This window comes from Cavia porcellus, unplaced genomic scaffold (assembly GCF_034190915.1).
Source record: "Cavia porcellus strain 051 isolate PalLab524CR breed Dunkin Hartley unplaced genomic scaffold, mCavPor4.1 scaffold_14, whole genome shotgun sequence".
NCBI classification, from domain to species: Eukaryota; Metazoa; Chordata; class Mammalia; order Rodentia; family Caviidae; genus Cavia; species Cavia porcellus.
In genome coordinates, this window is record NW_026947497.1 from 65,335,645 (window position 1) to 65,350,808 (window position 15,164).

Sequence of the window (15,164 nt, forward strand, 5' to 3'; positions counted from 1 at the left end):
CAAGCAAGGCGAGCTGTTTCAAGGCTGGGGCTCTGTTCATTACCCCAGGAACACTTAATATTAAATATGAATCAGAATTTATATTAGGTGTAAAACTGCAAAGGGCAGAATCACCCCTCCCTCTGACAACCCTGACTTTCCCTTTCATCCCTTAAGTTTCCCTCCCTCCTCTTCTTTCCCTCGCACAGACGTGTGCCTGTGTGTGGTGCCTAGGAGAAGCCTGTTGACTGCTCGAGAGAATATGGATGTCAGGGGAAAAAAATGAAGTGACCTTTGAGAGTGTCATTTCTACTCGATGTGATTTGGGGACCTCATCTTGTCACAGGCTTATCAAAGGTGGTGTTCTGGGTTCCTTCTTCTTAGGCCTCTATACTACTATTTAGTAAATCTGTGCTAACTAGTCCATGGCTTCTCAGCTAATATCCTAGATGAGGGAGCTTCACATTAGTGGACTAGGGCCTATGCTAGAAAAAGTATCGTGGGCCCTGGAGGACTTTGTTGCAGTTCTGGCCTCATGAATCATCTGCTTGTCAGATTATCCTCCAAACCCACTTCACCCTGCTGCCCAGACAGGCAAAAACCAGGCATATTCATCTCTGCACCCCGGGGCATGACACTGTGCCTTTCACACAGCTTAAGGGGCCCTCAAAAAGCTGTCCAAAGTGGGCACGGAAAAAGCAAAGAGACCTGCTGAACTTTCCTGGGGGAAGAAATGACCTCTTTTTCCACAGTATCAGAGAATATTTCCGAAAACCCAAACCCACTGGATCTAACCAAGAGGCAATAACTATGTCTGAGGTCATAGCGGGAGCTGTCGTGAGGAAGCTTCGAGAACACTGCCCACCTCCTGCTATCACAAAGTCCTCTTGGCTTCAGCCCCTGGTGAGCTTGAAGCATTGGCAGAGGGGAATCTCCCTATCAACACAGGCACTTGGAGCCACAACCTGCAACGTGACAGTACTTCTGTTCGGAAAGCCAGCCAGATACTTCTATGGAAGCCTTTCGAATACATCCACAAGCTTATGGTCACACATAAGCTAACATCTGTATGTGATGCATTTATAATTACATTACTAATGATCCATGATGAACAACAGAAAACACCCCACTTACCAAGGGAATAATAAGGACACGTAAAGTTAGGGTGTATTTCCCCTCCTCATGCAGCTTAGCTAGGTGCTATCATCAACCCAGATTCTGTTGGTGAAGGAACCTGGGTATGCCAAGGGAATGAGGGCATTCCTTGAAGCCATATAAAAAAATAAATGGCACAAGTGGGATGGAAGCCAGGTGGTTTGGTTCCTGGGCTGCACGCATAAGTTCTGCATTTTGCCAGTTCTTGGTAAGCAAAACTGTATTTGGCAAAATTGGATTGAAAACCAGATCCACGGAAGATCTGGGCCCTCAGAGCTGAAGATGTGAATTATAATCCAGCTACTGATCCTTGCTAACTGTGTGATCTTGTTAAGTCTGGCAAAGCCGTTGAGTCCAAGAATCCTCATTTGGAAAACAGGGGTCATAGTTTCTGTTCTTCAGGGTCTGGTTTTTTTTTCAGTGCTAGGAATTGACCTCGGGGCCTCAGGCATATGCTAGGGTTAGTGATCTTCCCGAGCTACATTCACAGTGGAGTGAGGGCTCTTTGAGGATCCAAACCGGACAGCAGATATGAAGGGATCCTGGGGACAGTGGGGTGCCTTACAGGTGTGATAGTAACAGTGGCCGGGAGTGTCAGTGGAGAGGCCTGAAAATGTCATTTTGAAAACAGAAGAGAGCCAAAGTGTTCCGTGAGGGCTACCTGTGAACAACTTAATTTGATTCCATGTTACCCCATGAATGATGTCTTTGGAAATGGCACAGAGGACGTCATCCTGATGGGAGAATTAAAAAGGGCATGGCTGGCCATCTGACCTTGGATAAGTCTCCTTTTTACTCTGCAGGTCAATTGCCTTATCTATAAAACAAAGTGATTCAAGTAAACACTCTTTAGAGCCTTTGAGGTCTAATTTTCTCTGAGCCTCTCATTCATAGTTGTGACATCTGGAAAGCACAGTCACACAGACACACAGAAAAAGGATCTATATCTTTAAATCATAAGATATAAAGCAATATTATATGGGTTTTTTATGGTACCAGGAATCAAACTCGCAACCTCCTTCTTGCCTGGCGGGGCGCGTGCCCCTGAACTAAATCCTGCTCTTTATATGTGTTTCTACTCTAATTATTCCCAGGTATATGTGTGGATAAAAGTATGCATAAAACATGTAAGAGTCATGTAAAGAACACTGCCAGTCTTTCAGTACTAGTTATATTTTAGTGAGTTTTTTTTTTAACACATCCACAACCTGAAACCATAAACCAGGCTACAAACTAGGTCTAGCAGGGCTGGAAGTACACACATGTCTTCAGGCTACTGCTACACAACCAGTCTCCACGACCCGATCCTGCTCTAACTCTCTGAATTCCTATTTGGATCTTTGATGTCAAGGCACACATATCCTTAAAATTAATTTGCTGCAAGTTGTCTTGGCTCAAAAAAGATTTGAGGTAGTTTGAAAAACAAACAGCATGAGTAACAAGTAGAGAAATCAGGGTGGAGGGGAAAGCCAGCCCAGCAAGAGTGGCAGGACAGTAAATTCTTCTGGATTCTTTAATGCTCGAAATGCCTAGAAAGTGAAAAACAAAGCCTGGAGGCACGTCAGGTTGTACGTGGCCTAATCAAATCCAGCCTGGGAAGGTGCGCCCATCCACTCACTCATTGATGACATTGATACATGAGCTGCCTTCTGAGTCTCTCACGATGAGACTTACTTAAAGAATGGAGCATTCCCAAGCCTAAGTGCAGTGGTGCACACCTCTAATCCAAGCACTTGGGAGGCTGAGGCAGGAGAGTTCTCGTGACTTAGTCACCCTGAAGCCCTACTTTTGAATACTATCACACTGGATCCTGGCATGTTTAACTTAGGGTCAGTGTGGCGGGGCGGAGCGGGCACACTAATAGTCAACCACAGCAGTGAGTTTTATTTTCATTTTTCCTTCAGTACTACTGAAACATCTAGATTAGCATAACAACCACTAGTACAAATAAATAGCAAAAAGTAAAATGCCATATAAGGAATGAGCCAAAAATATTCAATTAAAAAAAAAACTACAGTAAAAGACACATTGCCAAGAACAATGGAGCAAAAACAATGGAGTTTTTGAGTCAAAGGGAAGTATTCTGAGGGGATTTCATTGCAACATGTTTTTACTGTAAGGAATTTTTATTTAAGAACTCAACATGTTGTTTGATTGTCTCTCACTGATCCAACGTTTATGTCAGTGTCTGGCAGCTAAAAACATAATGGTGGGTCTTCCCCACCTCTTTCTCTGCCTCTGGCACCATGCGACTTCTGGCTCATTCCCAGCATCAAAATGACCATGAAGGGAAAGCGCTTTGACCTGACTCAGGGCATGAAGGCAGCCAGGACCGTGCAACTAAAGACACTCACAAAAGAGAACTTAGCTGCTTAGGAAAGTGGCAAGTGTGATGGGATACAGGTATCTTCAGGGAGAGCCAGGGCCTTGAGGGTGGTGAATGGCAATGAGTCTTTTACTGTCATAAATCTAAAAACACTTTCAGCATTCACTGTATTTTTTAACCATACTTTGCATACCAAGCTCTGTGTCTCTGTCCACGTCATTGTATGTTCAGGTACCTTTTGTTAGTTCAGGGTTTCCCAGCATAGGTGCTACCCTCATTTTGGGCTGGATAATTTTCTGTTCTGCAGCCCAGTTGTGCAAGGGTCTTTGGCCCCCACCCACTGGAGCCTAAAACTACCTCTGGTCAAGTTATGACTACAAAAATTACCTAATGACATAGTTAAATGTCTTCCGGGGGTCAACACGACTCCCAGCAGAGACCAGAGCTTCAGTCTCATTTTAACACAGGCGGAACCAGGGGCTTAGAAACTCACTCAGCCTGACCGTGAGGAAAGGGCACGCCATCTGAATGCAGCTAACTGCCTTCCTGCCCACTGTCCACAGGAATCATCTGGGAGTTTTATGAATTAACCCATCCCAGATCAAGTAATTTCCCTGAGGTATATTTCTGGTGTTACGGTATTTTTGAAAACTCCTCCCGGCACCCTAAGTCAAGACTCTCAAAACCCCCAAGTCAGAAGTTGCAGGAAGCCTGGCAGTTCTCGAGCAAACCTCAGCCTTTTCCCTTACACCGTCCATCTTCCCCACACCCTGGCTGAGAAATTCCAGTTTTCCTGGCAGTAGGCAGCCCTGGGCAGTGACCTCACAGCTGTGGCCTTCAGCTTCCCCTGGCTTCTGAACACACCAGCTAGTACTCACGGTGCGATGATTCAGCCACTGGCTGTGGCGATATTCCAAAGTCCCCCCCAGCTCCTGAGTCAGCTGGCTTTTGTCAATGTAGCCATGAAGATCGGAAACAGAGTTCAACATGATGATCTGTCAGGGAAAATAAAATCAAATATATTCTTCATAGACCATGAAATATCAATTCTAGTTCTGTTATTAAATAATACTTCTGCTTGGCCTTGTCAGACATTTGTAAACAAAGACAGGCGCTGTATGGTGGGGGACTATTTCAGTGTCCCTTTTTGTCTTTCCCTTCTGGACAACGAATACCAAAATGTCATACAGCCTGTGACAAAATGGTGAGTTCGATCAGGACGTTCAGTATCAGGCTACTGAGAAGACAGGTCTTGTAGGAAGTAACTCTTTATTTGAAGTTCCCAAGCTAAGGCATACTTTTTAATCACCAGACTCAAGGGCTGTGCTGAAGCCTAGAAGTCTGGACTGGGAGAATTCCAATCAAGTATGGTTTGGTGAATATTAAAATAAAATTAGAATACAGGAGCCCACAGAGCAGTTATTGAAAAGTCACTGGAGAGTTACAGCCCTAATTGATCTTGGAGGAGAAAGGGACATATTAGCAAGGGGCTTTTCATAAACTAACAGTTTGCTGATGAATGATTCCCACACATCTAGAGGAAGCTGACATCTCCAACTGGGCCTCACAGGGCTGACCTGGGCCTGACACACGCTCTCTGACCCAGGGACCAGTATCCTCTGGTCTTGTCCTAACCAGAGACAAGGACTCTTCACTCCTAGCTCTGAAACACATCCCACCAAAGCTTTTAACTAACAACTTTATACATTTTTTATTCCTCATTGATTATTATAAAAATTGATTCTTGGCCAAGCACAAAAGAATGTGGGCTTTCTATCATTAGTAAATGGCAATGGTGGTGAACCTATGGCATGTGTGCCCTAGGAGGTTGTTTGTGTCATTGAAAGCTCTAGAAGGTTTGCCATCACTGGTATATAGTATTAGTCAAGTGATAAATCTGCCCTGGAATGAACAAGATAAATCAGAGCCAAGGGCTATAGGTGAAACACAATCACAGAAAAAATTACTTACTCATTGAATAGCTATTAAACTATCTGAATAAATACCAGGTACTGGGAAATAAAATCATAAGTGATAGACCATGCCTTCAGTGACCTATGCTTAGTGGAATTCGATTGCTGTCTATTCCTTTGTTAGCCTGTCGGGGCCTACAACTTCTTCCTTCACTTCTGAAAATGGTTTGAATATTTTTTTTCATGTTTCAAGAATTATGTTTCCAATGTAAGTAAGAAAAAAAGAATCCCAAATATATGTATGTTTCCCCCCTAAATGTTTTAAATTACCTGATGGGACCTTTGAAAAAGGCTTTTAGTCTTTAAAAATTAGAAACTGCTAGGGACATAGCTTAGCAGCACAGAGCCTGCCAGGCAAGCATGAGGTTGTGAGTTTGAGTTTGATTCCTGGTACCAAAACAAATTAAATAAATATAATAAAATAAAACTAGAAATTATAGGACAGGTAACAAGAAGTCATTAATGTCTTTTGCATTGCTATGGCAACACCGGGCATCTATAAAGGTATACCTATGTATGACTTTGTTTTGGACAGAAGTGACTTCCCCACCCAGCCAGCACTCTCACGGGTGAAGGCTGCCAGAATGTACCTGGCTTCCCCGCTTTAACAGGGGAGGGAAGGGAGTCCCTGCACTCACTAGGACTGGGCTTTCCCATCTTCAACTGTGGAAGGCCAGGAGGCATTTAAGCTAAAAGTGAAAGCTAAGAGTGAAACTTGAAAAGAAGCCATCAGCAGGCTCAGTACTTTTACTATTTTAATAATGACCTACAGATTTCTAGCAGCCCCAGTCAAGATCCCAACAAACGTTTTTATAGAAACCGTCAAGCCGATTCTAAAATTCATATGCAAATGCAAAAGATGCAATTTTGGAAAAGAAGAACAAGCTGGGTGATTCACAGTACCTGGTTTCAGGACTCACGAGTTACAGGAAGTAGCAAGAGCACAGCAAGGGCCCGAGACCAAGGCAGTGGGACAAAACAGCTTCCCAAAATAGACTCACAGATCAGGTCAGCTGATTTTTAACTTATTATTTTGAAGTAACAGTAAATTCACAAGAAGTTGCAAAGATAGTACAGAAGGGTCCTTGTACTCTTACTAAACTTCCGCGCCCCCACTGGCTGTAGCCTTTTAATTACAGTACAATGTCATGGCACACACCTGTAATCCCAGCACCCAGGAGGCTGAGACAGGAGAATCGTGAGTTTGAGACCAACCTGGGCTACAAAGTGAGCCCTAGCCCAGCCAGAGCTGCATAGTGAGACCCTGTCAAAAATAAATGAATAAATGTAAAATATAAAATTAAGGACCCGGTAGTATGATCAGAAATAGATTTGGTCTTTGTCCCAGGTTCTCAGTACAGAGCCCCTCAAAGCCTTTGGAGTCTCCTGAGTGATGACTGTCTTTTCGTTTTCATTATGAGCCTGTTGGGTCATACTTGGCTTTATCCTCATAGAGCGACTTAGGATAAGACCCCTAGTAGCCCAGGGACGGGGCTGGCCACTTGAAAGCATAAATGATTATGGGTTAGAAGGAGCTCACGATGGAGATAGTGCTTATACAAACTCCTCACCAAGAAGTCCAGCAGAGCTAGGAGAGAGGAACTCTTAGGGTTCTGGGAGAAAAGAGTGTCCGAGGTTCCAAGCCCTTTTCTCCAGCCCTGGTCCTATGCACCTCTGCCAGCTGGCCCTTCCAGATGGTTGTCACGTCCATCATGTTGATTATGGTGGTGATTTCCTGGATATGCATGTATACCAGCATTTATGAAACTATGCTTTTTATGTGGAAAAAAAGAAGGCAAAGCAGCTTCACCATAATTTTGTTTCTTTTTAAAGAATCTACACAAGATCAAATGTTCGAAAAAAGATTTAAAAATTCTATATAAGAAAAAAGAGACCAAAATAATTCTACTCGTCAAATTCACAGGAACACTGTATGCACATGTAAACCTGGCCTTAAGGTAGTCTTTTTTGCTTTCACAGATTCTGTATTTGTTTGGCATCCTTTGTCTCAGGGTCAGCTATATAAACTACATTTCCTTGTTTTTTTTGCATTCCTGGTGCTCTGGCCTCAGTGGCCTCTGTGACCCGTCAGGGTCTGCAACCTGCCATGGCTAAGCACCTTCAAGGGAGAGCCAGGGGCTTGGCTGGCCCCAGCCTGTCCTCCTCCAGCCTACACACCCCAGCCCAGCCCCCAGCTGCTCTCCATCCCAAGAGCACACAAACAGACAGTATCTCCCCTGCTCTGATTGGCTCCCAGAGCCCGACAGACCCCAGCTCCCTGAAGACTACCCTTACGCCACGCCCTGAGCTCAGAGGAACCGTTCCTACCTGCCACCCCAAACCCTTTCTCCCAGCCCGCCTCACCGAAACTGCAGAAACCCAGTGATCAAAGGCTCTGGCTCTGGCTCTGCTACTGCTCCTGCTTCTGCCTCCGGCCCCAAACCCATGCTTCCTCTGCTACCCGTGTGGCATACTCAGTAAATGATCTATAACTCTCAGGTTCACCTGCCGCCCTTAGTAGCTCACACTGGAGATCTCAAGTGCAGAAACGGCCTCTCCAGGCCCGAGTTCTCCTGCGGCACCATGTCCCCCATCCAGGGTCTCACACGGCTGCCACACACACATGTGATCTCCTGTCTCCTTCTCCTAATCCGTTCCTGTCTGGCCTAAAGCTCTCCCTGCACAGGATAGATGCTCTCTTAGTTACAGATCAACTGATCCTGCTTTCTGTCATGAACTGGTATTTTTAGGGGACCAGTGCTCACACCCACACTCTCTCTAGGAATTCTGCAGCTCTGCCTCGGCGACTTCATGTGAATGGCAACGGGCCTGGCCAGCACCAGCCACTGGGCCACGCTTAGCTGTCTATCAGATGCTTCGTCCCCTGAGGAAAGACACAGGAAGCTACGCTGCATCCATGGCCCACCTGACTCTTACGCCAGCAACGCATGATGAACCCACCCCTACTGACGGAGGTAGAATTGTTATGTCTGCAGGGAAATGTTATACCAGCCAGCCAAGAGGGCCACAAAATGCTGTGATCACAATCGTGTTTTATAAAACAGGAAGACAAACTAAAAGCTGGAACTGTCATTTAAAAGATAAGATGTATTTTGAGATTTGATTCCAACTTGGTAACCTCAGAATCAGTTCCACAGACCACTAGAGCTACCAGGAGACAGCAATCATGTGCAGGAGAAAGAAATAGCTTTGGGGTGCGCTTGATTTGAGGAACACCCTCTGACATGTGCCCAGGGTTTGGGTGGCCAAAAGAGTTTTTAAAGATTGATTGTAGTTGGGTGTGGTGGTGCATGCCTGTATTCCTAGCACTTAGGAGGCTGAGGCAGGAGGATCACTATGAGTTCAAGGCCAGCCTGAACTACACAGTGAGACCTTGTCGCAAAAGACCAATCAATTAATCAATAATAAAAATTGATTTTAATTTTAAAATTAGAAGTAGATGGATATAGAATGAACATATACTACCAGAGACAGATGCAGCTAAAGTAGATATCCTGTCCCTCCTCAGTGCAGGTGGGGCATGTGAAAAGCAGGGTATAAGTCATGTATGTATCTGTACAGACTGATCCCCCAGAAAGGCTTGCTCCACACACGACCAGAGAAACACATGTGACACTCAGCCACAGGCTCAGTTCCGACTCCAAACCATTTGAGAGGCAAGGAACGAGTCTTCTCTTCCAAAGCAGGAGAGCCTGCGTGAGGTCCTGCCATTTGCCTGCCCCTTCCACATCCTCTTGTATTTCCAAACATCAATCATGACTCAAGTCAAGAAAACTGAGTCGGAATCCACAGCTTGTATTTCCCTCATGCCCTCTGTCAAGGGTTTTAAAGCGAGTAATTAAAATAGAATGGGAAATTCATTTTGAGTTTGTAAGTACCCAACATATAAGGAAAAAGTACTTTTAGACATTTGACTGCATGTGTAAAAGGAACCGAAAGAGAGACAGGAGGGTTAAAAAGGAGAAAGAGAAAAGGGAGGAAAATCCCTTGACTGAAATGGTCTCTCTTTCCTGACATTTAATTAAAGTTGGTTTTTGTTTGTTTTGAACAGATACCATGCATAGATAGTAATGAACTGAAACAGAAAAAGTCTCCCTAAATAAAAAAAAAAATTCTCCCCCTTCTTATCTGAAGGCCTCCTCACCTGAAGGAGGCAACCACTCAACATTTTCTTGTATATCCTGCATCTCTCCTGAGGTGATCTGTAGGCAGATAACCATGCCCTTCTTACTTTACCCAAATTGGTATACACTGGATACACCATTCTCCCCTTGCTTTTCTCTCCCCTTAAAAATATATCTTACATGGGCTGAAACTTAAGGTATCAGGTGTAAACTGACGTGTGTACTCAAGTGTGTATATATGTACGCACACACATGTATATACACACATAATGTGCATACATCATTATAAATATGTGCATACGTTTACAGCTTCTACTGCTGTAAGGACCTAAAAGCAAAGACACGCAGGTGGGAGAGAACATTCTGCAGCTAGATCATGGGCTGTTAGACTACGGAACACCAAGAGGAGCCAGAGGTGCTGAGCTAAATGGCTAAGTACAAGCTGAATCAGGGTGTGTGGACAAAGCGGTTTTAGGTCATCAGGTTAGGACAGAAAGCAAGGAAGTACCTAGAAATGGCACAGACACAAAGGCTGGCTTGAAGGCCCCCAGTGTCCAGCTCTGGGACAGCTGATGCACCAAAATAATCAGGGACAATAGCAAATTATAAGGCATTGAGAAAATGAAAATCTATGACAGTCTACGTGCTGTCTTACAGTGGAACGTAGCTGCTGATTAGTGATATTGAGGGAGCACTGAGGCTGGAGATGAGTCTTTTGTCATCCATATAATAAAGACCACTGCAGGCAAGAATCATCAGTGCATAGCAAAGAGAGGGATTTTTGTGTTTTGTTTGTTTGTTATTTAGGAGCAGAATGCTTGCACCATCTCAAGCTGTTTCTCCAGAAATCCACTGCTGCAGTAGCTGTGAGCCAAACAATACAACTAGGAAACTGAGCCAAACCTTTGTAAGAAGGGAGGGAGTCAGAGTTAACCACCAAGGAGGGCAGGTGAGTGCAGTGGGCTCCCAGTGATCCCCTGACAGGGAAGCAAACCACGGCTGGGATTGTGTAACCCGATCAAACCACCGGAGAAGTGACGTGAGCCCCAAGAGAGGCATGGTTTTTTTTTCTAGGGGACTACATTAGTCAAATAGTTTAATGCCATAAAAGACATCACGTGCTCTTTCCTCTCCTTTCACCTGGAACATTTCCACAGCCTTTCTTTATCTTTTATGATACTAATATTTACGTGCATGTGCATACATACACAGACGGACACTACAAACGAGATAAGCCAGGGAGGGGCTAAATGCTAATGAGAAGTGAGTGGGTTTGCATAAAGGACTTGTGATATTCTTCTGCTATTTTCATTCTGGCTACTTTTCTCGGAATTTCAAATTATTTCAAGTAAATATTTAAAAGCCCAACTACAGTAACAACCCGATTTGGCAAAATTTTGCTTCTGTTTGCGAACTCCGTGTTGGGTGAGGAGCATGACCTAGGCCATCTTCCCCAGAACAAATTAAGTTCATGAACTGAAATGTGATTGTGTGGGGACTGGGGGTGCATGGCATAGCAGGCTGAGGCAGGGGGATCACAGTGCTGAACCTAACTGGGAGATTTAGCCACTTACAGAGACTCTGTGTCAAAATAAAAATAAAAAAGGGCTGCCATGTACCTCAGTGCACAGGCCCTAATTATTTATATATATATATATATATATATATATACATAAAATATATACAAATATATGTTTATATTACATAAATATATACAGAAATACTATATATAATAAAACATATAAAACATATATATATATATATATATATATATGGACACTGCTGTGTCAAACCCAGCCTTCACATACACTGGGCAAATGCTCTACCACTGAGCTACACCCTAGTTATATCACTTTAGAATTATCTATTTTTTTTCTATTTTTCATATTTAGTTGAGATCTAATCTACATTGCTAAAACGCATGGCTTTTAAGAGTACAGTGTGGGTAGTTCTGCTAAATGCATACACAGTGCAGCAGCATTCAGTTGATAGAGGGTCATTTCCTCCCGGAGGTCCCCTCTTCCTCCTTCCACTTGGCCCCCATCACCCTTTGCTCCTAACAGAAACTACCGTTTGATTTTTTTATTACCACTACATAGTTTTGCCTATCCTTGACCTTTCTGTATATAAGAAGCCATAAAGGTATATGCTTTAATTTTTTTTTTTTTTTGAGGCAGGATCTCCCTATGTAGACCGGCTGGTTTTGAACTCACTATGTAGCTCAGGCTGGCCTCAAACTTACAGTGATCCTCCTGCCTCAGCCTCCCAAATGTTGGGACACAGTATGTGGCACCATGCCTGGCTCAGTATAATTTTTAGTGTCTAGCTTCTCCCTATTAAGAGAATATTTCTGAGACACATCCACATCTTTGCAGGTATCAGTACTCTGTTGCTTTTCATTGCTTCATGTTATTCTGTTATATAAATGACAGTTCCTTTTCCTACTTACCTGTTGGGGTGTGTGTGTGTGTGTGTGTGTGTGTGTGTGTGTGTGTGTGCAGACACGGTTTAATTCCTTGGCTGAATCACAGCTTAAGCGCAGGTTTACTTTATCAGGCACTGCCGATCATTTCTGACGTGGCTGTACCATCTCTTACCCCTTTCAGTGGCCACATGGAATGGCACCGATTGACCTAATGGACCAACTGTCCAGCATCAAATTCCCCCCAGTCTTCTGCTATCGCAAACAGCGTGGTAGTGAATCTCACTGTTTGCGCCCAGCTGTAAGACTTTCTGAGGACCAACTTCCACGACCAGGTCAGGGCACGCACACGCCAGCGTGCTGTGAATTGGGCCATTAGTCTTCCAGATTGGTCATTACCAACTCCATTCTCACCAGCTAAGTTTGAGCGTGGTGATTTGCTCATCTCTGCTTGTCAAAATGACAGGTAAAATTTTGAATGTTTTAGTTTTATTTTGTTTTTGTCTTATTAACAGCTCACTACTGAGTTTTTGCCCTACAGTATTTTGGGGCAAGGCGCGGATATGGGGAATCAAACTCAGGACCTCATGCTTGCCATGCTTGCCATGCTTGCCACTGAGCTCCATCCCTGGCCCTGCCCTGCAGGTGTTTTTTTGAGGTCATGCTCATGTTTTCTTTCACCTGCACATTGGACCTTTCTCTGGTGGAAATGGGCACAGGACCGCACTCACCGGCACCTTCATTCTGAATTCATCCCGATAGTACTTGATGCCCAGGTCCGTGAAAGTCCTCTGGAGGAAGCGAGCCGGGCGGAGGATGAAGATGAGCTGCAGGTTTCCCGGAAATGCCACCTGCAGGCGGGGAGAGAGAAACTGTGGCATCCAGGACCGAGGTCTGCTTTGTTCTCCTCTGGCCCAAAATCACAAGAGAAAAAGTGAAGGCGGTCCCATTCATGCCAAAGACTTAGAACAGATTTCACAGAATTTCAGAGCAGAAGGAGACCTCACAGTTCAGGCAGCTCAAACCCCTCCTTAAAAACCAAGTCAACAAGCAAACTCCTCCCTTTCTTCTTGTTTCCTTCTTTTTTCTTTCTTTCCTTTTTTCTTTATCCCTCTCTTTTCTTTTTCTTTACTTCTTTCCTTTTTTCTCCCTCTTTTTCTTTCTCTTTCTTTCATCTCTTTCTCTCTTTCTTCTCTTTTCCCTTTCCTCCCTTCCTTTCCATTTTTTGACACAGAGGCTCACTGCACAGTCCAGGCCGGCCTGACCTTGCCGACTACCGTACCTGCAGCTACAAGTCGGGTATGGTTATCTCAAAGTCCCGTACCCCAAACTAAACTAAAGGGACAAAATCCACGCAGTCAGAGAAAGGAGTGTCCCTTCCCATCTTCAAAACACGGGCTCCTAAAGGGAGAGCCATGAGTTTGGTCGCGTGGGGACACAGGACGTCAGCCGAGGCACGCCGTGCACCTGCCTGAGCTCTGACACGGTCCGAGAGCAGCTGTGGGGTGCACGTCCGCAAGCTGCTTCTGTAGAGGGCACAGTGGGGCTCATGAGGCCCCACCCCGTCCTAGCTCTTGCACCTCATTCCCACCCTGCCTCTGCTGCCCTCTTTAGCCTGCGCCGAGGTAAGGACATGGTTCCCCATCCCTGTCTGTGGTGTCCTTGTCTCGCTGAGCTCCCAGGCCTGAGGTCCCAACAGAGGAAGAGCAGATCTATTCACGGAAAGGCAACAAACAGGATCAAGAGCGGACTAACAAGGAAAAGGAAGCCCATCGGAGGGGGGCAATTTAATGCCGAGCACAAGCATCCTTCCGACAAACCTACTTAGGTGGTGTTTCATCTGAGACTACTTTCGTCTTTCTAATACGGGAAAAAGTTGTTTGAATGGTGAAATAAGGACTGTGTTAAATCAGGCTGGCAGATGAGGACTTGGGAGTGAGTGGTTTTCTGGGGAGAAGATTCCAAGGAGCCTGACAGAGACAGTGGAGAGGTGGACAGACAGCAAACCAGAGAGAGCCAGGATATTACAAGTGAGGGGTGACTGCTGCAGGCACAAGGGCCGGGGCCCCCTGAGATTTTGTGGCTGACACCTCAGCACTGCCCCAGTGAGGGTGCAGAGGCTGACGTATGTGTGCACCAACTCCTAGAAGGCTGTGGGTTACTCCTGTACCCTGACTTGCTGTCCCTCCCTCCCTGCCCTGTCCTGTGCTCCAAGAAGCTAGCAGGGTAGAGGTGCAGGGAGCCCCTGGCCTGCTCAGGGGTTGTCTGCAGGATGTCCTCAGGTGGCAGTGGGGCCATGAATGTGACAGTTCAGCACCTGCCACCGAGACCTCCTCAAAAGCTGACATAAGGTATTTGCTTTCTCTCCAGAACTTTGATAAGAAAAAGTTGGGCGGACCATTCAAATGACTTCAGTCACTGTAGCACAAAATACTCACAGCTATTCGCATCAAGGATGCCTTTATGGAGCTCCACTTGTCCCTCCGTCTGTCGATGACAATAACAAATCCGATGCTGGCAGCCTCCACACTGCAAAAAAGGGAGTCACTGTCAGAGGTCAGGTGAGGTCCCTGGGTTTGGCCTGGCTCTGACCACAGACAGAGTCCTCTGCCTCCTGCCCACTCCAGGCTTCTGTGTGACGCCCTGCTGGCACAGGCCCAGGACTGGTCAGGTTTCCCCACACGGGCACCAAGCCCCTCTGTCTACCCTGGGCTGACAGCCTCGACAGAACAGTACTTTGTCCCCCAGACCCTCTCTGGGACTCTGTTTCTGGCTGAAAAATGCATGAAACCCCACAGGACACACGCACTGGTGCCTGTGCAGGCTGGGGAGCATTTGGTGTTCCCAGGGTAGGCAGGGGGATACTTGGGGACCTCTTTCTACTCCCCATGTGAGCATTCACAGTGCTTTCAACTTCCTCCCGTAGGAGTCAGTCCCAGAAAGATTCGGAAATAACCTAGGCCAGCAGGGATGCACCCTTGTCCGGAGGCACCAAGAGGGGTTGTGTGAGAGAAGACACCGTCTCCAGCAGGACCAGACCCCACGAAAGACCCCAGTCTCGCGAAATCTTTTGAGACTAAAGCCCTAAAAGTGAAACTACTGTCCTTGTCTCCTTTGGGTACAGGTGTGATCTAGAACAAGGGCTTTGGGGGCTAGCTCACGCC

The 15,164-nt window shown here is 45.6% G+C and overlaps 1 protein-coding gene across 6 annotated transcripts in view; it reads right to left on the reverse strand.

The window, feature by feature from the left end:
• Mcf2l2 (MCF.2 cell line derived transforming sequence-like 2) overlaps nucleotides 1–15,164 on the reverse strand; it is a 196,929-nt gene that overhangs the window by 126,737 nt on the left and 55,028 nt on the right. For all 6 annotated transcript variants that reach the window (XM_063261110.1, XM_063261109.1, XM_063261115.1 and 3 more), the window contains 3 exons: nucleotides 14,439–14,529; nucleotides 12,732–12,851; nucleotides 4,339–4,455 (listed from right to left, as the gene is read on the reverse strand). In XM_063261110.1, the coding sequence (XP_063117180.1) occupies nucleotides 4,339–4,455; nucleotides 12,732–12,851; nucleotides 14,439–14,529 (328 nt within the window). The remainder of the gene's footprint in view (nucleotides 1–4,338; nucleotides 4,456–12,731; nucleotides 12,852–14,438; nucleotides 14,530–15,164) is intronic.